Below are 19998 nucleotides of genomic sequence, written 5' to 3'. Positions count from 1 at the left end.
TTCCAATACAATCATTATCAAATCTTGTCAAAGGATGCTCGCTGACAGGTGTGGCCACTAACATTCTTTCTGATCTTCTTTTGTCCAGTAACTTGAAAGATTTCTTTTGAAACATAACCAATTATGCAAATGCTGCTTTCATGGCCTTGTGCTTATGTTTGCACTTCAGTATTTGAAGTAAGGAGACCTAGTTATGATCTGTAGTTAATAATTTCCTCATTTATCATCTCAGTTCCCCATAAAAATCATCTAGCAGTGAAACTCTATTAGCACTATTTCCTTTGCAGTCAGTGTGCAGCCATTTTAAATGTATATTTTGTCTTCAGAAGTGACGACTACAACAAGAGTGCCAACAACCACAACTCTGTCTACTGGCAGTTCTACAACGGGTAAGTGAAGTTTTCTTTCACTATACACCAACAAGTCTGTTCACACCAGTGTGCTTTTCTCTAATTCAGCTTTCAGACAATATCAGTCCATTAGTTCAGTCTTGTAGACCTTTTCTTCAGGTGGGAAATGGGTTGAAAATTTAAAGACATCTGAACATTGGAACGAAGAATAAAAGAGCTCCAGTGATAGGGGATTCTATAGTTAGGGGAATAGCAAGGCGTTTCTGCGGCCGTAAACGTGACTCCAGAATGGTATGGTGCCTCCCTGGTGCCAGGATCAAGGATGTCACAGAGCGGACGCAGGGCATTCTGGCGGAGAGGGCGGGGTAGTGGGGGGCGGGGAGAGCATAAACAGCTCGAGTAATGGTCGATATCGGGACCAATGACATTGGCAGAAATCAGGGAGCTAAGAAGAAAATTAAAAGGTAGGATTTCAAAGGAAGTAACCTCTGGGTTACTACCGGTGCCACGTGCTAATGAGTGCAATAGAAGGATAGAGAGGATGAACACATGGCTTAAGAGTTGGTGTAGGAGGGAGGGCTTTAAATTATTGAGGCATTGGGACCGCTTCTGGGGGAGATGGGAATTGTACAAACCGGACAGGCTGCACCTCAATAGCGCCGGGACCAATATCCTCGCCAGGACTTTTGCTAGCGCTGTTGGGGAGAGTTTAAATTAGCTTGGCACGGGGATGGGAACCTGAGAACAAATTCAATAGGGAAGGAAGTAAATCAGAAATTAGATAGCAAGAATTTAAAAGCGAATCTGTGAGACGGAGGAAACAAGCGTTAGTAAGTGGTAATCAAGGAGGTCTTCCTGTGCTAAATGATATATACTTTAATGCAAGGAGTATAGCGAATAAGGCGGATGAGCTAAGAGCACAGGTAGATACTTGGTAGTATGACATAGCCATTACAGAATCATGGCTGAAAGAGGGGCAGGTTTGGCAGATCAATATTCTTGGTTACAGGATTTTCAGTCAAGACAGAAAGGGGTTAAAAAGGGGCAAGGGGGAGGGGTCGCAGTATTGAGTAAAGAAACTATTACAGCGATGAGGAGGGATGATATGTTCGAGGGATCATCAAATGAGGCCATATGGGTCGAATTAAAAATAATAAAGGCGCGATCACACTGCTGGGCGTGTATTATAGATCCCCAAACACTGGGAGGGAGATCGAGGAGCAAATATGTAGGAAAATTACTGTGAAGTACGTAATCCATAGGACAATAATAGCAGGGGATTTTAACTTTCCTGATATTGATTGGGACAAATATAGTGTGACGGGTATAGAGGGTGCGGAATTCATAAAATGCATTCAGGAGAACTTCTTTCACGATACACCAACAAGTCTGTTCACACCAGTATGCTTTTCCTCAATTCAGCTTTCAGACAATGCCAGTCCATTAGTTCAGTCTTGTCGATCTTTCATTTAGAGGGAAATGGTTGAATATTTAAAGACCTCTGAATCTGTAGTTAGTTTTTTCAATGTTTGCCGCAAGAGCAATAAAATAGTCTTATGGAGGAACTCCAGAGGAATAATGTCGGTATTTTTGTTGTAATATTATTTACATCAGTAGTTGCATTACCACAGTAGTCCATTAGGTGGAGCAGTAGTCCACTAGGGGGAGCTCTGTTGCACTTCTACCTCCTTAATGAAGAAGTAATCATAACAAAATAATCAGTATACATAACTTGCATGGTATACACAACAAAAAGATATGGACTTATTTTTCCACATTTACAAATCAAACTTAATCACTGGTTTTCTATTTCGAAGTGGATACCTTCGCTCTTGAGCAGAACCGTCCAAACTTGTTGTAGAACTTAGTCTCGTTCTAAGCTGCACCTGAGGAGAGTTTTTCTCCAGGGCAGCCCTTGATCTACATTTTGACTCGCTGCAACTTCAGACTCAGAATTAAATTCTGGCTTTCTCTTGGACTTGTTTCTAGTACATCTGATGTAGCATTTGCTACTGGTACTCTACTTGTAACAAAACTATCTGACTCATCAGAAATAATCGAATCATTCCAACTTTCAACTTCTTCCACATCTGCAATTAAAATAGGACCATTATGATAAGTAATTAGAAAATTTGCCAATTTGTGATCCAACGACAACTGCTGTTTCCTTGGATTTGGATCCAACATTTGCATGATGAGTGCACGTTTTACAATTTGTACTGTGCGCTCTGCAACACCATTTGAAGCACGTTGGTATGGCAGAATTTTGGTATGTTTCACTCCGTTTCTGCTCATGAACTGAAAATTGTCTGAACAAAATTGCAGCCCATTATCGGACACAATTTCTTCTGGGAGGCCATATAAAGAAAAAAATCTTGGCAAATTGTCTCGTGTTTTACTTGTTATTTTCCACATCAAAAACACCTCTACCACTTCGAATGACTATTCATCACAATGAACAATTGTTGTCCTTCTAGCTCAGCAAAATCGACATACAACCTTTGCCACACCCTGGGAGATCATTTCCATGTCTGTAATAATACTGTTGGTGGTTTCTTGCTCACCAAATGACATGTTGTACACTGACTGACTATTCAATATCTTTATCTAAACCTGGCCATCATAAATAACTGTGCGCAAAACTCTTGGTCAAGCACGTTCCCAGGTGCTGGTCAAGAAGATCTCCACACAATTTGGGCCTGAACTTATTTGGGATAACTACTCTTGCACCCCACATGATACGATCTTTATCCACTGATAATTCATTCCTACGAACGAAGTATGGATGAATATCTTCCTCTGATACCTGGTTTGGTAGACATTTGCGATGTAATCATACATCTTTGATATAACTGGGTCACGTTTGGTAGCTCAACCAATCTCTTCAGCTGCGACTGGCAGCTCATCAATGTGTGAAAAATAGAACACTTCTTCCCTATTGGCTATAACTTGTGATGGGGATGGTAACCTTGACATAGCATCAGCATTACTTTGATCTACCTTAGAGATAATGTTCTCAGTTTCTAATCTTTTGAGTTCTTGCTCAACCTTCTCCTTGAGTGCATATGGTACAGGACGTGGCTTGCAGTAAACTGGTCTAGCGTCCTTCTGTTCTCTGACACTGGCCTGGAGGTTTTGGGTGGACTGCCTGTTCCGCGGAACACCTTCGGATACTGCTTGATGACGTCATCTTTCGATGCAAATTTTGAATGCACGCAAAAAATTTCGATCCAACCAATTTCTACCTACCAAAGCAGGCTTGTCTCCTGCCACTACTGTGAGAGGCAAGCTCTGAAACTGATCTTTGTATTTTACCGGAATGGTGATGTGTCCTACAACAGGAATTTTCACTCCTGAGTAGCCTCACAGCTCTATCTTCGATTTCTCTAGTGGAAAATCAGGTAACTTGTCAAAATATAGCAATTCCGGTCCTTCGCTCATGGATGCACCAGTGTCGATTTCCATGAATATCCCGGTTCCTGCAACGTCTACTTAGATGACAATACATCGCGAATTATTGTTAGATAACCTTGTGCACCTAATGACGTGTATCTCCAGAACCACCTCATCCTATTGCTCGTCTTCAATGCTATGTAGTGATATCTCGTGATATCTACTTCTAGCATTGAAAGTCGGTTTGCCCTTCAGTCGATATGCCTTTGCAAGATGTCCTGTTTTCTTGCAGAAGAAAAACTCTGCCTTCACTTATGGACAGTTTTGAGCAATGTGTTGTCCCAGGCACCGATAGCATGACTTCAGTGTACTGTTACCATGGCCAGTTGCTGAGGCCTTGTGGCCCAACTGCCTTTTACTTTCTGACGAAGGGTTATCGACCCGAAACATTAACTCTGTTTCTCACCACAGTTGCTGACTGACCCGCTGAGATTTCCAGCATTTTCTGTTTTTATTTCAGATTCCAGCATCTGCAATATTTTGCTGTTGCCTTTTACTTATAACCTGTCGGCGATTCATCTCAGTTGTCTGATGACTGGAAATGGTCCGAGCTACAATGTACTCATCTTTGTATTTCTACAAAGCTACAATAACCTCATTGATACCCTCATCAATAAATTGATCTAATTTTCCAAAACGACAACTTTCAGCAATTTCCAGGGGCTCAGGATTGTAGTGCTGTTCTAATCTCCATCACTGGCATGTCCTTTGGCTTGACCAGAACAGTACATTTTTCAGAGTTTCATACACCTCATGGCCTACTTCATCAAGAAAATTGCCAGTTTCCGTTCTAAAATCGGCCGGTTATGGTTTTCATCAGCAGGGACTTTGACGATACTATTCGCGGTTGAAACCGTTTCTTGCTGCTCCACATACGCTCTGAAAGTCTCTCGGTCATGATGGAACTCACCCAATGTCCTATTATTCGCATAGGCGCAGCCATCTGGATTCTGGCAATGTCAACAGTTCAGCCAACTAGGCTTGTAATTTACCTTGGATTTTTAGCTGTTCTGCAAAACAAAGAACCTCTCAAAGTCTCTCTGTTGGTTGGCAGGACATGTGACCTTGCTACATGATCCTTTTATTATATTTACATCAGTAGTTGCATTACCATAGTAGTCCACTAGGTGGAACAGTAGCCCACTGGGGGTGTGTTCGGGGGGGCCTCTATTACTGCCAGTCCATCAATTCAACCCTGCAGACCTGTTGCCCAATCCTTTGGAATGGAATTAATTGAAAAGTTCAGCAAATCTCAATCTGCAAGCAATGGCACTTTCACAAGAATGACAAAACCACTTTTGTGTGAATCTTGCCCCGAGGAGCAGTTATACTAATACAGTTTTATCTATAAAATTTCTCTCTGCTGCCACCTCTGTCTCATTTAGTCTCCACTTATTCTCACATTCAACTTTTTAATCATATTTTTTCAAGCAGCTACTCAAATGTACAATTTGCACGTCACGATGATGCTCATGGACTGCATACTTCTAATTTCTAATAGAATAATTTACAAATATTGTCAAAAAATTGTTCCCTTGACATTTTGTGGTTGCTAATATTGTGCCTATTCCTGTTTTGGTCCAGTTGTTTGAAAGACTTCTTTTCAAACTCATATTTATGTTTCATAGTTTTGGTTGGATCGTGAGGGTCTAATATGTTCTCCTCCTTTTCTGTTACAGAGGTTGTCTGCCATGGCGAATGGTCCCGCTGGTTTAATGAACATACACCTTCTAGTGACAGCCCAGGCGATTATGAATTACTAGACCCCCGAAACAATAAACACTGTTCTTCCCCTTTTGATCAAATTACTATCATTCACTGTCAATTCGTTGATGAACCTGAGAGGCCAATAAGCGACTCACCAGACAATGTGACGTGCGACAAAGACACGGGCCTCACCTGCATAGTCTCAGAAAATGATTTGCAGGAGTCCAAGTTTTGTTATGACTACCAAATTCGAGTTTGCTGCGAGAAACAAACAGCAATGACCACAACAACCAGCAGTACAAATATGGTTTCTGGTAAATGAGAAACTTGTGTCCAAATTAATAATGTATTCTGTATGTTAAATCAAAGCTGACTAATTACATCAAGCAGTCAAAGGTGTAAGGATAAATAGTTAATAGCTATAGTTAAACATGTCCTGATCATTTGTGCCTCAGTATCAATAAATGACCTTCACTCCGTCATAAAGTCAGAAGTGGGGATGTTCGCTGATGATTGCAGTGATCAGTGCCGTTTGCAACTCCTCAGATAATGAAGCAGTCCGTGCCCGCATGCAAAAAGACCTGGACAACATTCAGACTTGGGCTGATAAGTGGCAAGTAACATTTGCGTCACACAAGTACCAAGCAATGACCATCTCCAACAAGAGACAATCTAACCACTGTCTTTGACATTCAATGGCATTACCATCGCCGAATCCCCCAATACCAATATCCTGGATCAGCCACATAAATACCGTGGCTACAGGAGCAGGTCAGAGGCTGGGTATTCTGTGGTGAGTGACTCATTTCTTAACTCACCGACGCCTTTCCACCATCTAAAAGGCATAAATCGGGACAGTGATGGAATACTCTCCACTTGCCTGGATGAGTGCAGCTCCAATAACACTCAAGAAGCTCGTAACCATCCAGGACAAAACAGCCCTCTTAATTGGCAACCCATCCACTACCTTAAACATTCACTCCATCCACCACCAGTGCACCGTGCCTGCAGTGTGTACCATCTACAAGATGCACTGCAGCAACACACCAAGGCTTCTTCAGCAGCACCTCCCAACCCCGTGATCACCATCACCTCCAAGTTCCCTTTCAAGTCAAACACCACCCTGACTTGGAAATATATTGCCGTTCCTTCATCATCGTATGGTCAAAAGCCTGGTACTCCCTCCCTAATAGCACTGTGGGAGTACCTTGACCACACAGACTGCAGTGGTTTTAGGCTCACACCACCTTCTCAAAGGCAAGTAGGGATGTGCAATAAATGCTGGCCTTGCCAGTGATGCCAACATCCCATCAACGAATAACAAACAACAAAAGACTGGTGAAATTCTCAATACTGCTGGATTGATGTTGGAGTGCAGTGTTTGAATGTTTTTCTTTTTCTTCCGAAGTGACGACTACAACAAAAGGGACAACAACCACACCTAATATTGCTGGCACTACTACAACGGGTAAGTGAAGTCTTCTTTTGTTCTATGACAATTCATAGTCCTTACTACTAGGGGGATCAAGGGGTATGGTGAGAAAGCAGGAATGGATACTGAAGTTGCATGTTCAGCCATGAACTCATTGAATGGCGGTGCAGGCTAGAAGGGCCGAATGGCCTACTCCTGCACCTATTTTCTATGTTTCTATGTTTCACTATACACCAGCAAGTCTGTTCACACCAGTGTGGTTTTCCCCAATTCAGCTTTCAGACAATGCCAGTCCATTAGTTCAGTCTTGTAGACTCTTCTTTTAGGGAGGAAATGGTTGAAAATTTAAAGACATCTGAATCAGCAGTTAGTTTTTTCAACAACAGTTGCAGGAAGAGCAATAAAACAGCCTTATGGAGGAACTCTAGAGGAATACTATCAGTATGTTTGTCGTAATGTAGTGGTTTTGAATATTTTTCTTGCTCTGCAGAAGGTATCACAACAGTGAAAGCAACTACAACCGGGTCTACCACTGGCTCCACACCGGGTGAGTGATGGCTTCTTTCGATATCCAGGAGCATGACCAGTGACACAAGTTATCTTGTTTCAACAACTTCCTGACAGTGGAGCGTCTGCTTACTCACTAATGTTTACTTTACTAGTTTTAATATTTTACTGTCTTTTGAATGAAACGTTTCATTTACATTTCATGGTGACAGGGATACTCTGCATACGTTCAAATTCCAATACAATTATTATCAAATCTTGTCAAAGGATGCTCGCTGACACATTGTGGCTGTTAATATTCTTACTGATTTTCTTTTTTTCTTTTGAAACACAACCAATTATGCAGATACTACTTTGTCGGTCTCCTGTTTATGTTTGCATTTCAGTATTTGAAGTACGGAACCCTCGTTAGTAGCTGTCGTCAATTACTTCCTCATTCATTGTGTCCTTTTCCCAATAAAATAACCTAGCGGTGGAACTCTATCAACACAGTTGGATTTGCAGTCGGAATGTAGCCGTTTTAAATATTTTTTTTCTTTAGAAGTGACGACTACAACAAAAGGGGCAACAACAACAACTCTGTCTTCTGGCAGTTCTACAACAGGTAAGTGATGGTTTCTTTTACTATACACCAGTAAGTCTATTCACACCAGTGTGCTTTTCTCTAATTCAGCTTTAAGGCAATGTCAGTACATTAGTTCACTCTTGTAGACCTTTTTTTTGTTTCTAAATGGTTGAAAACCTCGCTCGCTGAATATGCATTTGGATTTTTCAATATCACATGTGCATAAAGTGTAATTTAACAATCTTATGAAGGAACTCTACAGGAATACTGTAGGAATTTACATTGCAGTGATGTGGTTTTGATTCCTCTTCTTGGTTTTCAGAAGGAATCACTACAACAGTGAAAGCAACTACAACCGGGTCCACCACTGGCTCCACACCGGGTGAGTGATGGCTTCTTTCAATATCCAGTAGCAAGACTGGTAACATCAGTTATCTTCTTGCAAATATTTCCAGACAATAGGGTCTCTGCTTACTCACTAACGTTTACGTAACTTGGTTGTAATATTTTACTTTCTTTTATCCTTTGACTGGAGAAGAAATAAAGAGACCGAGTTAGTCACTAGCAAATAGAAATTCCCATTACTTGCACTTCAGTATCCATAAAATAGCGTATTGTTGAAACTCTCTCAATGCTGCAAGATTTCAAGTTTGTGTGTAGTAATTGTGAATATTTTTCTTTTTCTTCTGAAGTGACAACTACAACAAAAGGGACAACAACCATACCTAATATTGCTGGCAGTACTACAACAGGTAAGTGAAGTCTTCTTTCACTATGCACCAGCAAGTCTGTTCACACCAGTGTGCTTTTCCCCAATTCAGCTTTCAGACAATGCCAGTCCATTAGTTCAGTCTTGCAGACTCTTCTTTTTGGGAGGAAATGGTTGAAAATGGAAAGACATCTGAATCTGCAGTTAGTTTTTCAAACAACAGTTGCAGGAAGAGCAATAAAACAGCCTTATGGAGGACCTCTAGATGAATACTATCAGTCTGTTTGTTGTAATGTGGTGGTTTTGAATATTTTTCTTGCTCTGCAGAAAGTATCACAACAGTGAAAGCAACTACAACCGGGTCCACCACTGGCTCCACACCGGGTGAGTGATGGCTTCTTTCGATATCCAGGAGCAAGAACAGTGACACAAGTTATCTTGTTTCAACAACTTCCTGACAGTGGAGCGTCTGCTTACTCACGAATGTTTACTTTACTAGTTTTAATATTTTACTGTCTTTTGAATGAAACGTTTCATTTACATTTCATGGTGACAGGGATACTCTGCATACGTTCAAATTCCAATACAATTATTATCAAATCTTGTCAAAGGATGCTCGCTGACACGTTGTGGCTGTTAATATTCTTACTGATTTTCTTTTTTTCTTTTGAAACACAACCAATTATGCAGATCCTACTTTGTCGGTCTCCTGTTTATGTTTGCTTTTCAGTATTTGAAGTACGGAACCATAGTTAGTAGCTGTCGTCAATTACTTCCTCATTCATTATGTCCTTTTCCCAATAAAATAACCTAGCGGTGGAACTCTATCAACACTGCTGGATTTGCAGTGAGAATGCAGCCGTTTAAATTTTTTTTTTTCTTCAGAAGTGACAACTACAACAAAAGGGGCAACAACCACATCTCTGTCTACTGGCAGTTCTACAACGGGTAAGCGATGGTTTCTTTCAATATACACCAGTATGTCTGTTCACACCAGTGTGGTTTTCTCAAATTCAGCTTTCAGGCAATGTCAGTCCATCAGTTCAGTCTTGTAGACCTTTTTTTGTTTCAAATAGGTTGAAAACCTAGCCAGCTGAATATGCATTTGGATTTCAATATAACACGTGCATAAAGTGTAATTTTACAATCTTATGAAGGAACTCTACAGGAATACCGTAGAAATTTACATTGTAGTGGTTATGATTACTCATCTTGGTTTTAGAAGGAATCACTACAACAGTGAAAGCAACTACAACCGGGTCCACCACTGGCTCCACTCCGGGTGAGTGATGGTTTCTTTCAATATCCAGTAGCAAGACCTGTGACAAAAGTTATCGTTTCAACAACTCCCTCTCAGGATTGCTCATTAACATTTACTCAACTAGTTTTAACATTTTACTGTCTTTTGAATGAAACGACAATTTCCAATTCATGCTGACGGGGAAACGCTGCATACTTTCAAATCCCAACACAATCATTATCAAATTTTGTCAAAGGATGCTCGCTGACACATTGTGGCCGCTAATATTATTTCCAATTTTCTTTTGTCCAGTAACTTGAAAGATTTGTTTTGAAACACAACCAATTATGCAAATGCTGATTTATCGATCTCGTGTTTTTGTTTGTACTTCAGTATTTGAAGCAAAGAGCTCTAGTTAGTAGCTGTAGTCAATAACTTCCTCATTTATGATCTCCTTTTCCCAATAAAATAACCTAGCAGCGGAACTTTAATTAAACCTGCTGGATTTGCAGTCGGAGTGCAGCAGTTTTAAATATTTTTTTTTCTTCAGAAGTGACGACTACAACAAAAGGGACAACAACCACAACTCTGTTTACTGGCAGTTCTACAACGGGTAAGTGATGTTTTCTTTCAGTCTACACCAGCAAGTCCGTTCACACCAGTGTACATTTCTCAAATTCAAATTTCAGGCAATGTCAGTCCATTAGTTCAGTCTTGTAGACAATTTCTTCAGGGGGGAAATGGTTGAAAATTTAAAAACATCTGAATCTACATTTATTTTTCTCAACATCACTTTTGCAGAAAGTGTAATTAAATAGTCTTATGAAGGAACTCTACAAGAATAGTATAGGAATTTACATTGTACTGAAGTGGTTTTGATTACTTTTAATGTTCTTTAGAAGGAATCTCTACAACAGTGACAGCAACTACAACTGGGCCCACTACTGGCTCCACACCGGGTGAGTGATGGCTTCTTGCAGTATCCAGCAGCAAGACCAGTGACACAAGTAATCTTGTTTTAACATCTCTCAGACAGTGGAAGTCCATTACTTCACCCCTTGTGGATATTTAGCTCATTCCTTCCAAAGGGAAATGGTTGACAACTTAACTATTTGAATGAAGCCAGATCAGAGTCTGAGCATGAGAAATACTGTGTGGATGTTTGTACATCTCTCTGCTTCTCTTTGTCTCTGTTTACCTATGTTTACTGAACAACTTCTGAATATTTCTCTGACCTTTCAATGAAATGTACAATAAGCATTTCATGTTGATGGTGGTACTGTGCATGCTTTAAAATTCCAAGAGAATCATTATCAAATATTGTCAAATATTGACATGTTGTGGTTTTTAATATTCTTCCTTTTTTGTCTATTGTCCAGTACCTTGAAATAGTTCTTTTCAAACACAACCAATTATACAAATGTTGTCTTGGCACTTTCAAGTTTTTATTTATTTGACAAAGGAGAAAAAGGTTGATCTAGTTCGTAACTGTAGTAAAACATTTTTCTCATTCTTTGCACTTCAGTATCAATAAAATAGCCAACTGATGAAACTCTAGCAATACTGCAAGATTTCAAACTTGAGTGCTGTGGTTTTGATTGTTTTTATTTTTCTTCCGAAGCAACGACCACAACAAAAGGGACAACAACCACACCTGTTATTGCTTACACCACTACAACGGGTAAGTGAAACCTTCTTCAATATACACCAGCAAGTCTGTTCACACCAGTGTGCTTTTCTCAAATTTAGATTTCAGACAATGTCAGTCTATTCGTTCAATCTCGTGGCCTCTTTTCTTACATAACATGGAAACATAGAAACATAGAAACATAGAAAATAGGTGCAGGAGTAGGCCATTCGGCCGTTCTAGCCTGCACCGCCATTCAATGAGTTCATGGCTGAACATTCAACTTCAGTACCCCATTCCTGCTTTCTCGCCATACCCCTTGATCCCCCTAGTAGTAAGGACCTCATCTAACTCCATTTTGAATATATTTAGTGAATTGGCCTCAACATGAGAACATAAGAAATAGGAGGAGTAAGCCATTTTGCCTCTCGAGCCTGCTCCGCCATTCAATAAGATCATAGCTGATCTGATCATGGACTCAGCTCCACTTCCCTGCCCGCTCCCCATAACCCTTTACTCCCTTATCGCTCAAAAATCTGTCTATCTCCGTCTTAAATATTTCCAATGACCCAGCCTCTACAGCTCTCTGAGGTGGAGAATTCCATAGATTTACAACGCTCTGAGAGAAGAAATTCCTCCTTATCTCAGTTTTAAATGGGCGGCCCCTTATTTTAAGACTATGGCCCCGAAATTCAGTACCATTGGAAAGCTGGTGATCCTCCCGACCTTTTTGTGGCCATGAGCGCCAAAATTGTTTCCTCGCTGGGCCGCCCCATATATAGCTCCAAATGTGAACAAATGTGTTCCAGCACTAATGAACCCTTCCAAAGTGGAATTTTCAGTAGTGCGGCTGTCTTAATTTGAGCGTTATCACCACTGAGAAATGGAGGTAAGGGATTCTAATTAGCCAGCTGCTAAAAAGGCCAGGGTTTGCTGCAAGGACCTGAGGGGGAAAGAGATTTCAAGGAGTCTGGAAGGATAGCTAGTGTAAGAGGTGCAAGGAGGGCAAACAGGTTTACTGATATGTGGCTGGAGACACTGATGGACGGTGTGGAGGACAGAAAAAGAATACTGTTTCTTGATGTGGGGAGACTTGGCAGACCGCCAGCACATAATGCATGGAGGGAGATTTCAGGGGCGGTGTCAGGCACCTTCATATATGTGAGGATGCACCCTCCCAGGAGGGTGCTGGCCAGTCTGCATCCGGCCCTTGCCGGGTGGCAATGGGTTGACGCCTCCTAGCTCTGGGGAGACGGGGATCCTTCTTCTCCTCCTCCTGCACCTCCTCCTCCTCAAGTGGTACTGCTGGCTCAACCTCCAGCGGCTGTCCCCTCATAATGGCCAGGTTGTGCAGGATGCAGCAGACTACGACAATTATGGAGACCCGTTAAGGAGAGTACTGCAAGGTGCCACCAGAGCTGTCCTGGCACTGGAGCCTTTGCTTAAGGATGCCCATGCACAGCTCGATGATACACCTGGTGGCATAATGTGCGTCATTGTATGCATGCTCTGGCGCTGTCCTGGGGTTCCGCAGTGGAGTGAGCAGCCAAGGGGATTGGGGATATCCCTTGTCTTCAATCAGCTTACCCCAATCCTGATTCAGGCCGGTGAACATGGCGGGCACGCTGGTCTGGCGCAGAATGAACGAATCATGGCTGCTTCCTCCCTTGCCCGCTGCCTGTCTGCACGGTGCTGATGGCGATGCCTTCTCCTGTGTGCCGCCCTGCTTCTGACCAGGTGTACCAGGGGTCGCCCTCCCAACACTCCTCCCATCCTCAGGGTGAACCCTGCCAAGCAGGTCTCTGCAGCCCACAGGACTCCACTAAAGAGTCAGACCTGAAAGTTGTACAAAAATACAGGAGTATGTGAAAACCTCTGAGCAGCACTCAGCAGGTTGAATGGAGCCAAAACAATTAATCGAACTATTAAAAGATAAATTACAGTGGATACTGTAATCTTAAATAAAATCAATAATTAATAACTATTAAAAGATAAATACAGTGGTTGCTGTAATCTTAAATAAAAATACTAAAATTAATAAAACGATTTCCCTACCGATCACAGCAACACTCCAGCGGTGTCCCGTTCGAGCTCCGACTCGAATACCTTGCGGGGGAACCGCTGAGAAAAGGCTTTCTTTTTTGAAGCTCAAAATTCCGGTCCTGGTGACATTCCAGCGGCCCGCACGCCGCAGAGCTCTCCACTGGAAAGTCTCCTTTACAGCGGCTTCACCGCGCCGTTTATGGCGCAAGTGTACACCGCTCAAATTCCTCCCACCCCCCCCCACCACCACCGAGCTGAGAAAATCAGTCGACCGCGGTGGCCGATCAATTTTATCGGTCTCCCCCCCACCAAACTCCGCAGTTGCCGTCCCTTCGGGGACAGTGAATTTCGGCCCCTATGTCCTCTAATTTTAATTTCCCCTATGTGTGGAAATATCCTCTCTGTATCCACCTTGTCGAGCCCCCTCATTATCTTTTATGTTTCAATAAGATCACCTCTCAAACTCCAATGTGTATACACCCAACCTATCTTCATAAGTCAACCCCCTCATCTCCAGAATCAACCCAGTGAACCTTCTTTGAACAGCATCCAATGCAAGTATATCCTGCCTTAAATACAGAGACCAAAACTGTACAATACTCTAGGTGTGCCTTTACCAATACCCTGTACAGTTGTAGCAGGACTTCCCTGCTTTTATACTCTATCCCCCTTGCAATAAAGGCCAACATTCCATTTGCCTTCCTGATTACTTGCTGTACCTGCATACTAACTTTTTGTGTTTCATACACAAGGACCCCCAGGTCCCTCCATACTGCAGCACTTTGCAATTTTTCTCCAGTTAAATTATAATATGCTTTTCCATTTTTTCTGCCAAAGTGGATAACCTCACATTTTCCCACATTATACTCCATCTGCCAAATTTTTGCCCACCCACTTAGCCTGTCTATCCCTTTGCAGATTTTTTGTGTCCTCCTCACAATTTGCTTTCCCACCAAGCTTTGTATCATCAGCAAATGTGGCTACATTACACTTGGTCCCTTCAGCCACTGTTTGCCAACTGGAAAATGACCAATTTATCCTGACTCTCTGTTTTCTATTTCCATTTCACAATGGTTGAAAACCTAACCATCTGAATCTGCATTTAGATTTTTCAATACAACATGTGAAAAAGTGTAATTAAATAGTCTTATGGAGGTACTCTACAGAACTACTATTGGAATTAAATTGTATTGATGTGGTTTTGATTACTTGTTCTTCAGAAGGAATCTCAACAACATTGAAAGCAACTACAACCGGGTCTACCACTGGCTCCACACCGGGTGAGTGATGGCTTCTTTCAATATCCAGGAGCAACACCAGTGACACAAGTTATCTTATTACAAAAATTTCCAGACACTGGGGTCTCTGCTTACTCACTAACGTTTACGTAACTTGGTTGTAATATTTTAATTTCTTTTATCCTTTAACTGGAGAAGAAATAAAGCGATCTAGTTAGTCACGAGCAAATAGAAATTCCCATTACTTGCACTTCAGTATCCATAAAATAGCGTATTGTTGAAACTCTCTCAATACTGCAAGATTTCAAGTTCGTGTGTAGTAATTGTGAATATTTTTATTTTTCTTCTGAAGTGACAACTACAACAAAAGGGACAACAACCACACCTAATATTGCTGGCAGTACTACATCGGGTAAGTGATGTCTTCTTTCAATATACACTAGCAAGTCTGTTCACACCAGTGTGCTTTTCTCAAATTCAGCTTTCAGGCAATGTCAGTTCATTAGTTCAGTCTTGTAGACAATTTCTTCAGGGGGGAAATGGTTGAAAATTTAAAAACATCTGAATCTACGTTAATTTTTTTTCAACATCAGTTTTCCAGAAAGTGTAATTAAATAGTCTCATGAGGGACTTCTACAAGGATACAAGAGGCATTTACGTTGTATTGAAGTGCTTTTGATAATTTTTGTTGTTCTTCAGAAGGAATCTCAACAACAGTGAAAGCAACTACAGCCGGATCTGCTACTGGCTCCACACTGGGTGAGTGATGGCTTCTTTCAATATCCAGTAGCAAGACCAGTGGCACAAGTTATCTTGTTTAACAATTCCCAGATACTGGAGTTTCTGCTTACTCACGAATGATTACTTGACTTGTTTCCGGTATATTGCTGTGTTTTGAATGAAACGCACAATTTACATTTCATGTTGACAGGGATACTCTGCATACTTTCAAATTCCAATACAATCATTGTCAAATCTTGTCAAAGGATGCTCGCTGACAGGTTGTGGCCGCTATTATTCTTTCTGATCTTCTGTTGTCCAGTAACTTGAAAGATTTCTTTTGAAACATAACCAATTATGCAAATGCTGCTTTCATGGCCTTGTGCTTATGTTTGCACTTCAGTATTTGAAGTAAGGAGACCTAGTTATGATCTGTAGTCAATAATTTCCTCATTTATCATCTCAGTTCCCCATAAAAATAATCTCGCAGTGAAACTCTATTAGCACTGTTGCCTTTGCAGTCGGAGTGCAGCCATTTTAAATGTATATTTTGTCTTCAGAAGTGACGACTACAACAAGAGTGCCAACAACCACAACTCTGTCTACTGGCAGTTCTACAACGGGTAAGTGAAGTTTTCTTTCACTATACACCAACAAGTCTGTTCACACCAATGTGCTTTTCTCTAATTTAGCTTTCAGACAATATCAGTCCATTAGTTCAGTCTTGTAGACCTTTTCTTCAGGTGGGAAATGGGTTGAAAATTTAAAAACATCTGAACATTGGAACAAAGAATAAAAGAGCTCCAGTGATAGGGGATTCTATAGTTAGGGGAATAGCAAGGCGTTTCTGCGGCCGTAAACGTGACTCCAGAATGGTATGGTGCCTCCCTGGTGCCAGGATCAAGGATGTCACAGAGCGGACGCAGGGCATTCTGGCAGAGAGTGCGGGGTAGTGCGGGGGTGGGGAGAGGGTAAGCAGCTCGAGTAATGGTCCAAATCGGGACCAATGACATCGGCAGAAATCAGGGAGCTAAGAAGAAAATTAAAAGGTAGGATTTCAAAGGAAGTAACCTCTGGGTTGCTATCGGTGTCACGTGGTAATGAGTGCAATAGAAGGATAGAGAGGATGAACACATGGCTTAAGAGTTGGTGTCCGAGGGAGGGCTTTAAATTCTTGAGGCATTGGGTCTGCTTCTGGGGGAGATGGGACCTGTCCAAACCGGACAGGCTGCACCTCAATACCGCCGGGACCAATATCCTTGTCGGGACTTTTGCTAGTGCTGTTGGGGAGAGTTTAAATTAGCTTGGCACGGGGATGGGAACCTGAGAACAAATTCAATAGGGAAGGAAGTAAATCAGAAATTAGATAGCAAAAATTTAGAAAGCGAATCTGTAAGGCAGAGGAAACAAGCGTTAGTAAGTAGCAATCAAGGAGATCTTCCTGTGCGAAATGATATATACTTTAATGCAAGAAGTATAGCGAATAAGGCGGATGAGCTAAGAGCACAGGTAGATACTTGGGAGTATGACATTATAGCCATGACAGAAATATGGCTGAAAGAGGGGCAGGTTTGGCAGATCATTATACTTGGTTACAGGATTTTCAGTCAAGACAGAAAGGGGTTAAAAAGGGGCAAGGGGGAGGGGTCGCAGTATTGAGTAAAGACACTATTATAGCGATGAGGAGGGATGATATGTGAGAGGGATCATCAAATGAGGCCATATGGGTCGAATTGAAAAATAATAAAGTGGCGATCACACTGCTGGGCGTGTATTATAGACCCCCAAACAGTGGGAGGGAGATAGACGAGCAAATATGTAGGAAAATCTAATACCATAGGGTATTAATAGTAGGGGATTTTAACTCTCCTAATATTGATTGGGACAAATATAGTGTGAAGGATATAGAGGGTGCGGAATTCTTAAAATGCAGTCAAGAGAACTTCTTTCATGATACACCAGCAAGTCTGTTCACACCAGTGTGCTATTCCTCAATTCAGCTTTCAGACAATGCCAGTCCGTTAGTTCAGTCTTGTAGATCTTTCATTTCGAGGGAAATGGTTGAATATTTAAAGACCTCTGAATCTGTCGTTAGTTTTTTCAATGTTTGCCGCAAGAGCAATAAAATAGTCTTATGGAGGAACTCCAGAGGAATAATGTCGGTATTTTTGTTGTAATATTATTTACATCAGTAGTTGCATTACCACAGTAGTCCATTAGGTGGAGCAGTAGTCCACTAGGGGGAGCTCTGTTGCACTTCTACCTCCTTAATCAAGAAGTAATCATAACAAAATAATCATTATACATAACTTGCATAGTATACACAACAAAAAGATATGGACTTATTTTTCCACATTTACAAATCAAACTTAATCACTGGTTTTCTATTTCGAAGAGGATACCTTCGCTCTTGAGCAGAACCGTACAAACTTGTTGTCGAACTTAGTCTCGTTCGAAGCTGCACCTGAGGAGAGTTTTTCTCCAGGGCAGCCCTTGATCTACATTTTGACTCGCTACAACTTCAGACTCCGAATTAAACTCTGACTTTCTCTTGGACTTGTTTCTAGTACATCTGATGTAGCATTTGCTGCTGGTACTCTACTTGCAACAAAACTATCTGACTCATCAGAAATAATCGAATCATTCCAACTTTCAACTCCTTCCACATCTGCAATTAAAATAGGACCATTATGATAAGTAATTAGAAAATTTGCCAATTTGTGATCCAACGACAACTGTCGTTTCCTTGGATTTGGATCCAACATTTGGTTGATGAGTGCACGTTTTACCATTTGTACTGTGCGTTCTGCTGCACCATTTGAAGCAGGTTGGTATGGCAGAATTTTGGTATGTTTCACTCCGTTTCTGCTCATAAACTGCAAATTCCCTGAACAAAATTGCAGCCCATTATCAGACACAATTTCTTCTGGCAGGCCATAGAAAGAAAAAAATCTTGGCAAATTGTCTCGTGTTTTACTTGTTATTTTCCACATCAAAAACACCTCTACCACTTCGAATGACTATTCATCATAATGAACAATTGTTGTCCTTCTAGCTCAGCAAAATCTACATACAACCTTTGCCACACCCTGGGAGACCATTTCCATGTCTGTAATAATACTGTTGGTGGTTTCTTGCTCACCAATTGACATGTTGTACACTGACTAATGATGTATTCTATATCTTTATCTAAACCTGGCCACCATAAATAACTGTGCGCAAAACTCTTGGTCAAGCACGTTCCCAGGTGCTGGTCAAGAAGATCTCCTAACAATTTGGGCCTGAACTTATTTGGGATAACTACTCTTGCACCCCACATGATACGATCTTTATCCACTGATAATTCATTCCTACGAACGAAGTATGGATGAATATCTTCCTCAAATACCTGGTTTGGTAGACATTTGCGATGTAATCATACACCATTGATAAAACCAGGGTCACGTTTGGTAGCTCGACCATTCTCTTCAGCTGCGACTGGCAGCTCATCAATGTGTGAAAAATAGAACACTTCTTCCCTATTGGCTGTAACTTGTGATGGGGATGGTAACCTTGACATAGCATCAGCATTACTTTGATCTACCTGAGAGATAATGTTCTCAATGACTAATCTTTTGATTTCTTGCTCAACTTTCTCCTTGAGTGCATATGGTACGGGACGTGGCTTGCAGTAAACTGGTCTAGCGTCCTTCTGTTCTCTGACACTGGCCTGGAGGTTTTCGGTGGACTGCCTGTTTCGCGGAACACCTTCGGATACTGCTTGATGACGTCATCTTTCGATGCAAATTTCGATTCCACGCGAAAAATCTCGATCCAACCAATTTCTACCTACCAAAGCAGGCTTGTCTCCTGCCACTACTGTGAGAGGCAAGCTCTGAAACTGATCTTTGTATTTCACCGGTATGCTGATATGTCCTGCAACAGGAATTTTCTCTCCTGAGTAGCCTCACAGCTCTATCTTCAATTTCTCTAGTGGAAGATCAGGTAACTTGTTAAAATATAGCAATTCCGGTCCTACGCTCATGGATGCACCAGTGTCTATTTCCATGGATATCCCGGTTCCTGCAACGTCTACTTAGATGACAATACATCGAGAATTATTGTTAGATACCCTTGTGCACCTAATGACGTGTATCTCCAGAACCACCTCGTCCTGTTGCTCGTCTTCAATGCTATGTAGTGTCTCGTGATATCTACTTCTAGCATTGAAAGTCAGTTTGCTCTTCAGTCGACATGCCTTTGCAAGATGTCCTGTTTTCTTGCAGAAGAAAAAGTCTGCCTTCACTTCTGGACAGTTTTGAGAAATGTGTTGTCCCAGGCACTGATAGCATGACTTCAGTGTACTGTTACCATGGCCAGTTGCTGAGGACTTGAGGCCCAACTGCCTTTTACTTTCTGATGAAGGGT

The 19998-nt window shown here is 41.5% G+C and overlaps 1 protein-coding gene across 1 annotated transcript in view; it reads left to right on the top strand.

Annotated features, from left to right (window-relative positions):
• Positions 1-19998, top strand: part of LOC139278097 (mucin-2-like) — a 138402-nt gene that overhangs the window by 79013 nt on the left and 39391 nt on the right. The window contains exons 43-59 of the mRNA XM_070896755.1: positions 327-389; positions 5483-5824; positions 6919-6978; positions 7433-7489; positions 7991-8053; positions 8337-8396; positions 8707-8766; positions 9051-9107; positions 9609-9671; positions 9946-10005; positions 10514-10576; positions 10863-10922; positions 11585-11644; positions 14854-14913; positions 15224-15283; positions 15571-15630; positions 16152-16214. Of these exons, the coding sequence (XP_070752856.1) occupies positions 327-389; positions 5483-5824; positions 6919-6978; positions 7433-7489; positions 7991-8053; positions 8337-8396; positions 8707-8766; positions 9051-9107; positions 9609-9671; positions 9946-10005; positions 10514-10576; positions 10863-10922; positions 11585-11644; positions 14854-14913; positions 15224-15283; positions 15571-15630; positions 16152-16214 (1311 nt within the window). The remainder of the gene's footprint in view (positions 1-326; positions 390-5482; positions 5825-6918; positions 6979-7432; positions 7490-7990; positions 8054-8336; positions 8397-8706; positions 8767-9050; positions 9108-9608; positions 9672-9945; positions 10006-10513; positions 10577-10862; positions 10923-11584; positions 11645-14853; positions 14914-15223; positions 15284-15570; positions 15631-16151; positions 16215-19998) is intronic.

This window comes from Pristiophorus japonicus, chromosome 13, assembly GCF_044704955.1.
Source record: "Pristiophorus japonicus isolate sPriJap1 chromosome 13, sPriJap1.hap1, whole genome shotgun sequence".
Lineage (NCBI taxonomy): Eukaryota > Metazoa > Chordata > Chondrichthyes > Pristiophoridae > Pristiophorus > Pristiophorus japonicus.
Note: the sequence above shows the minus strand (reverse complement) of the source record. Positions and strands in the feature narration are given on the sequence as shown.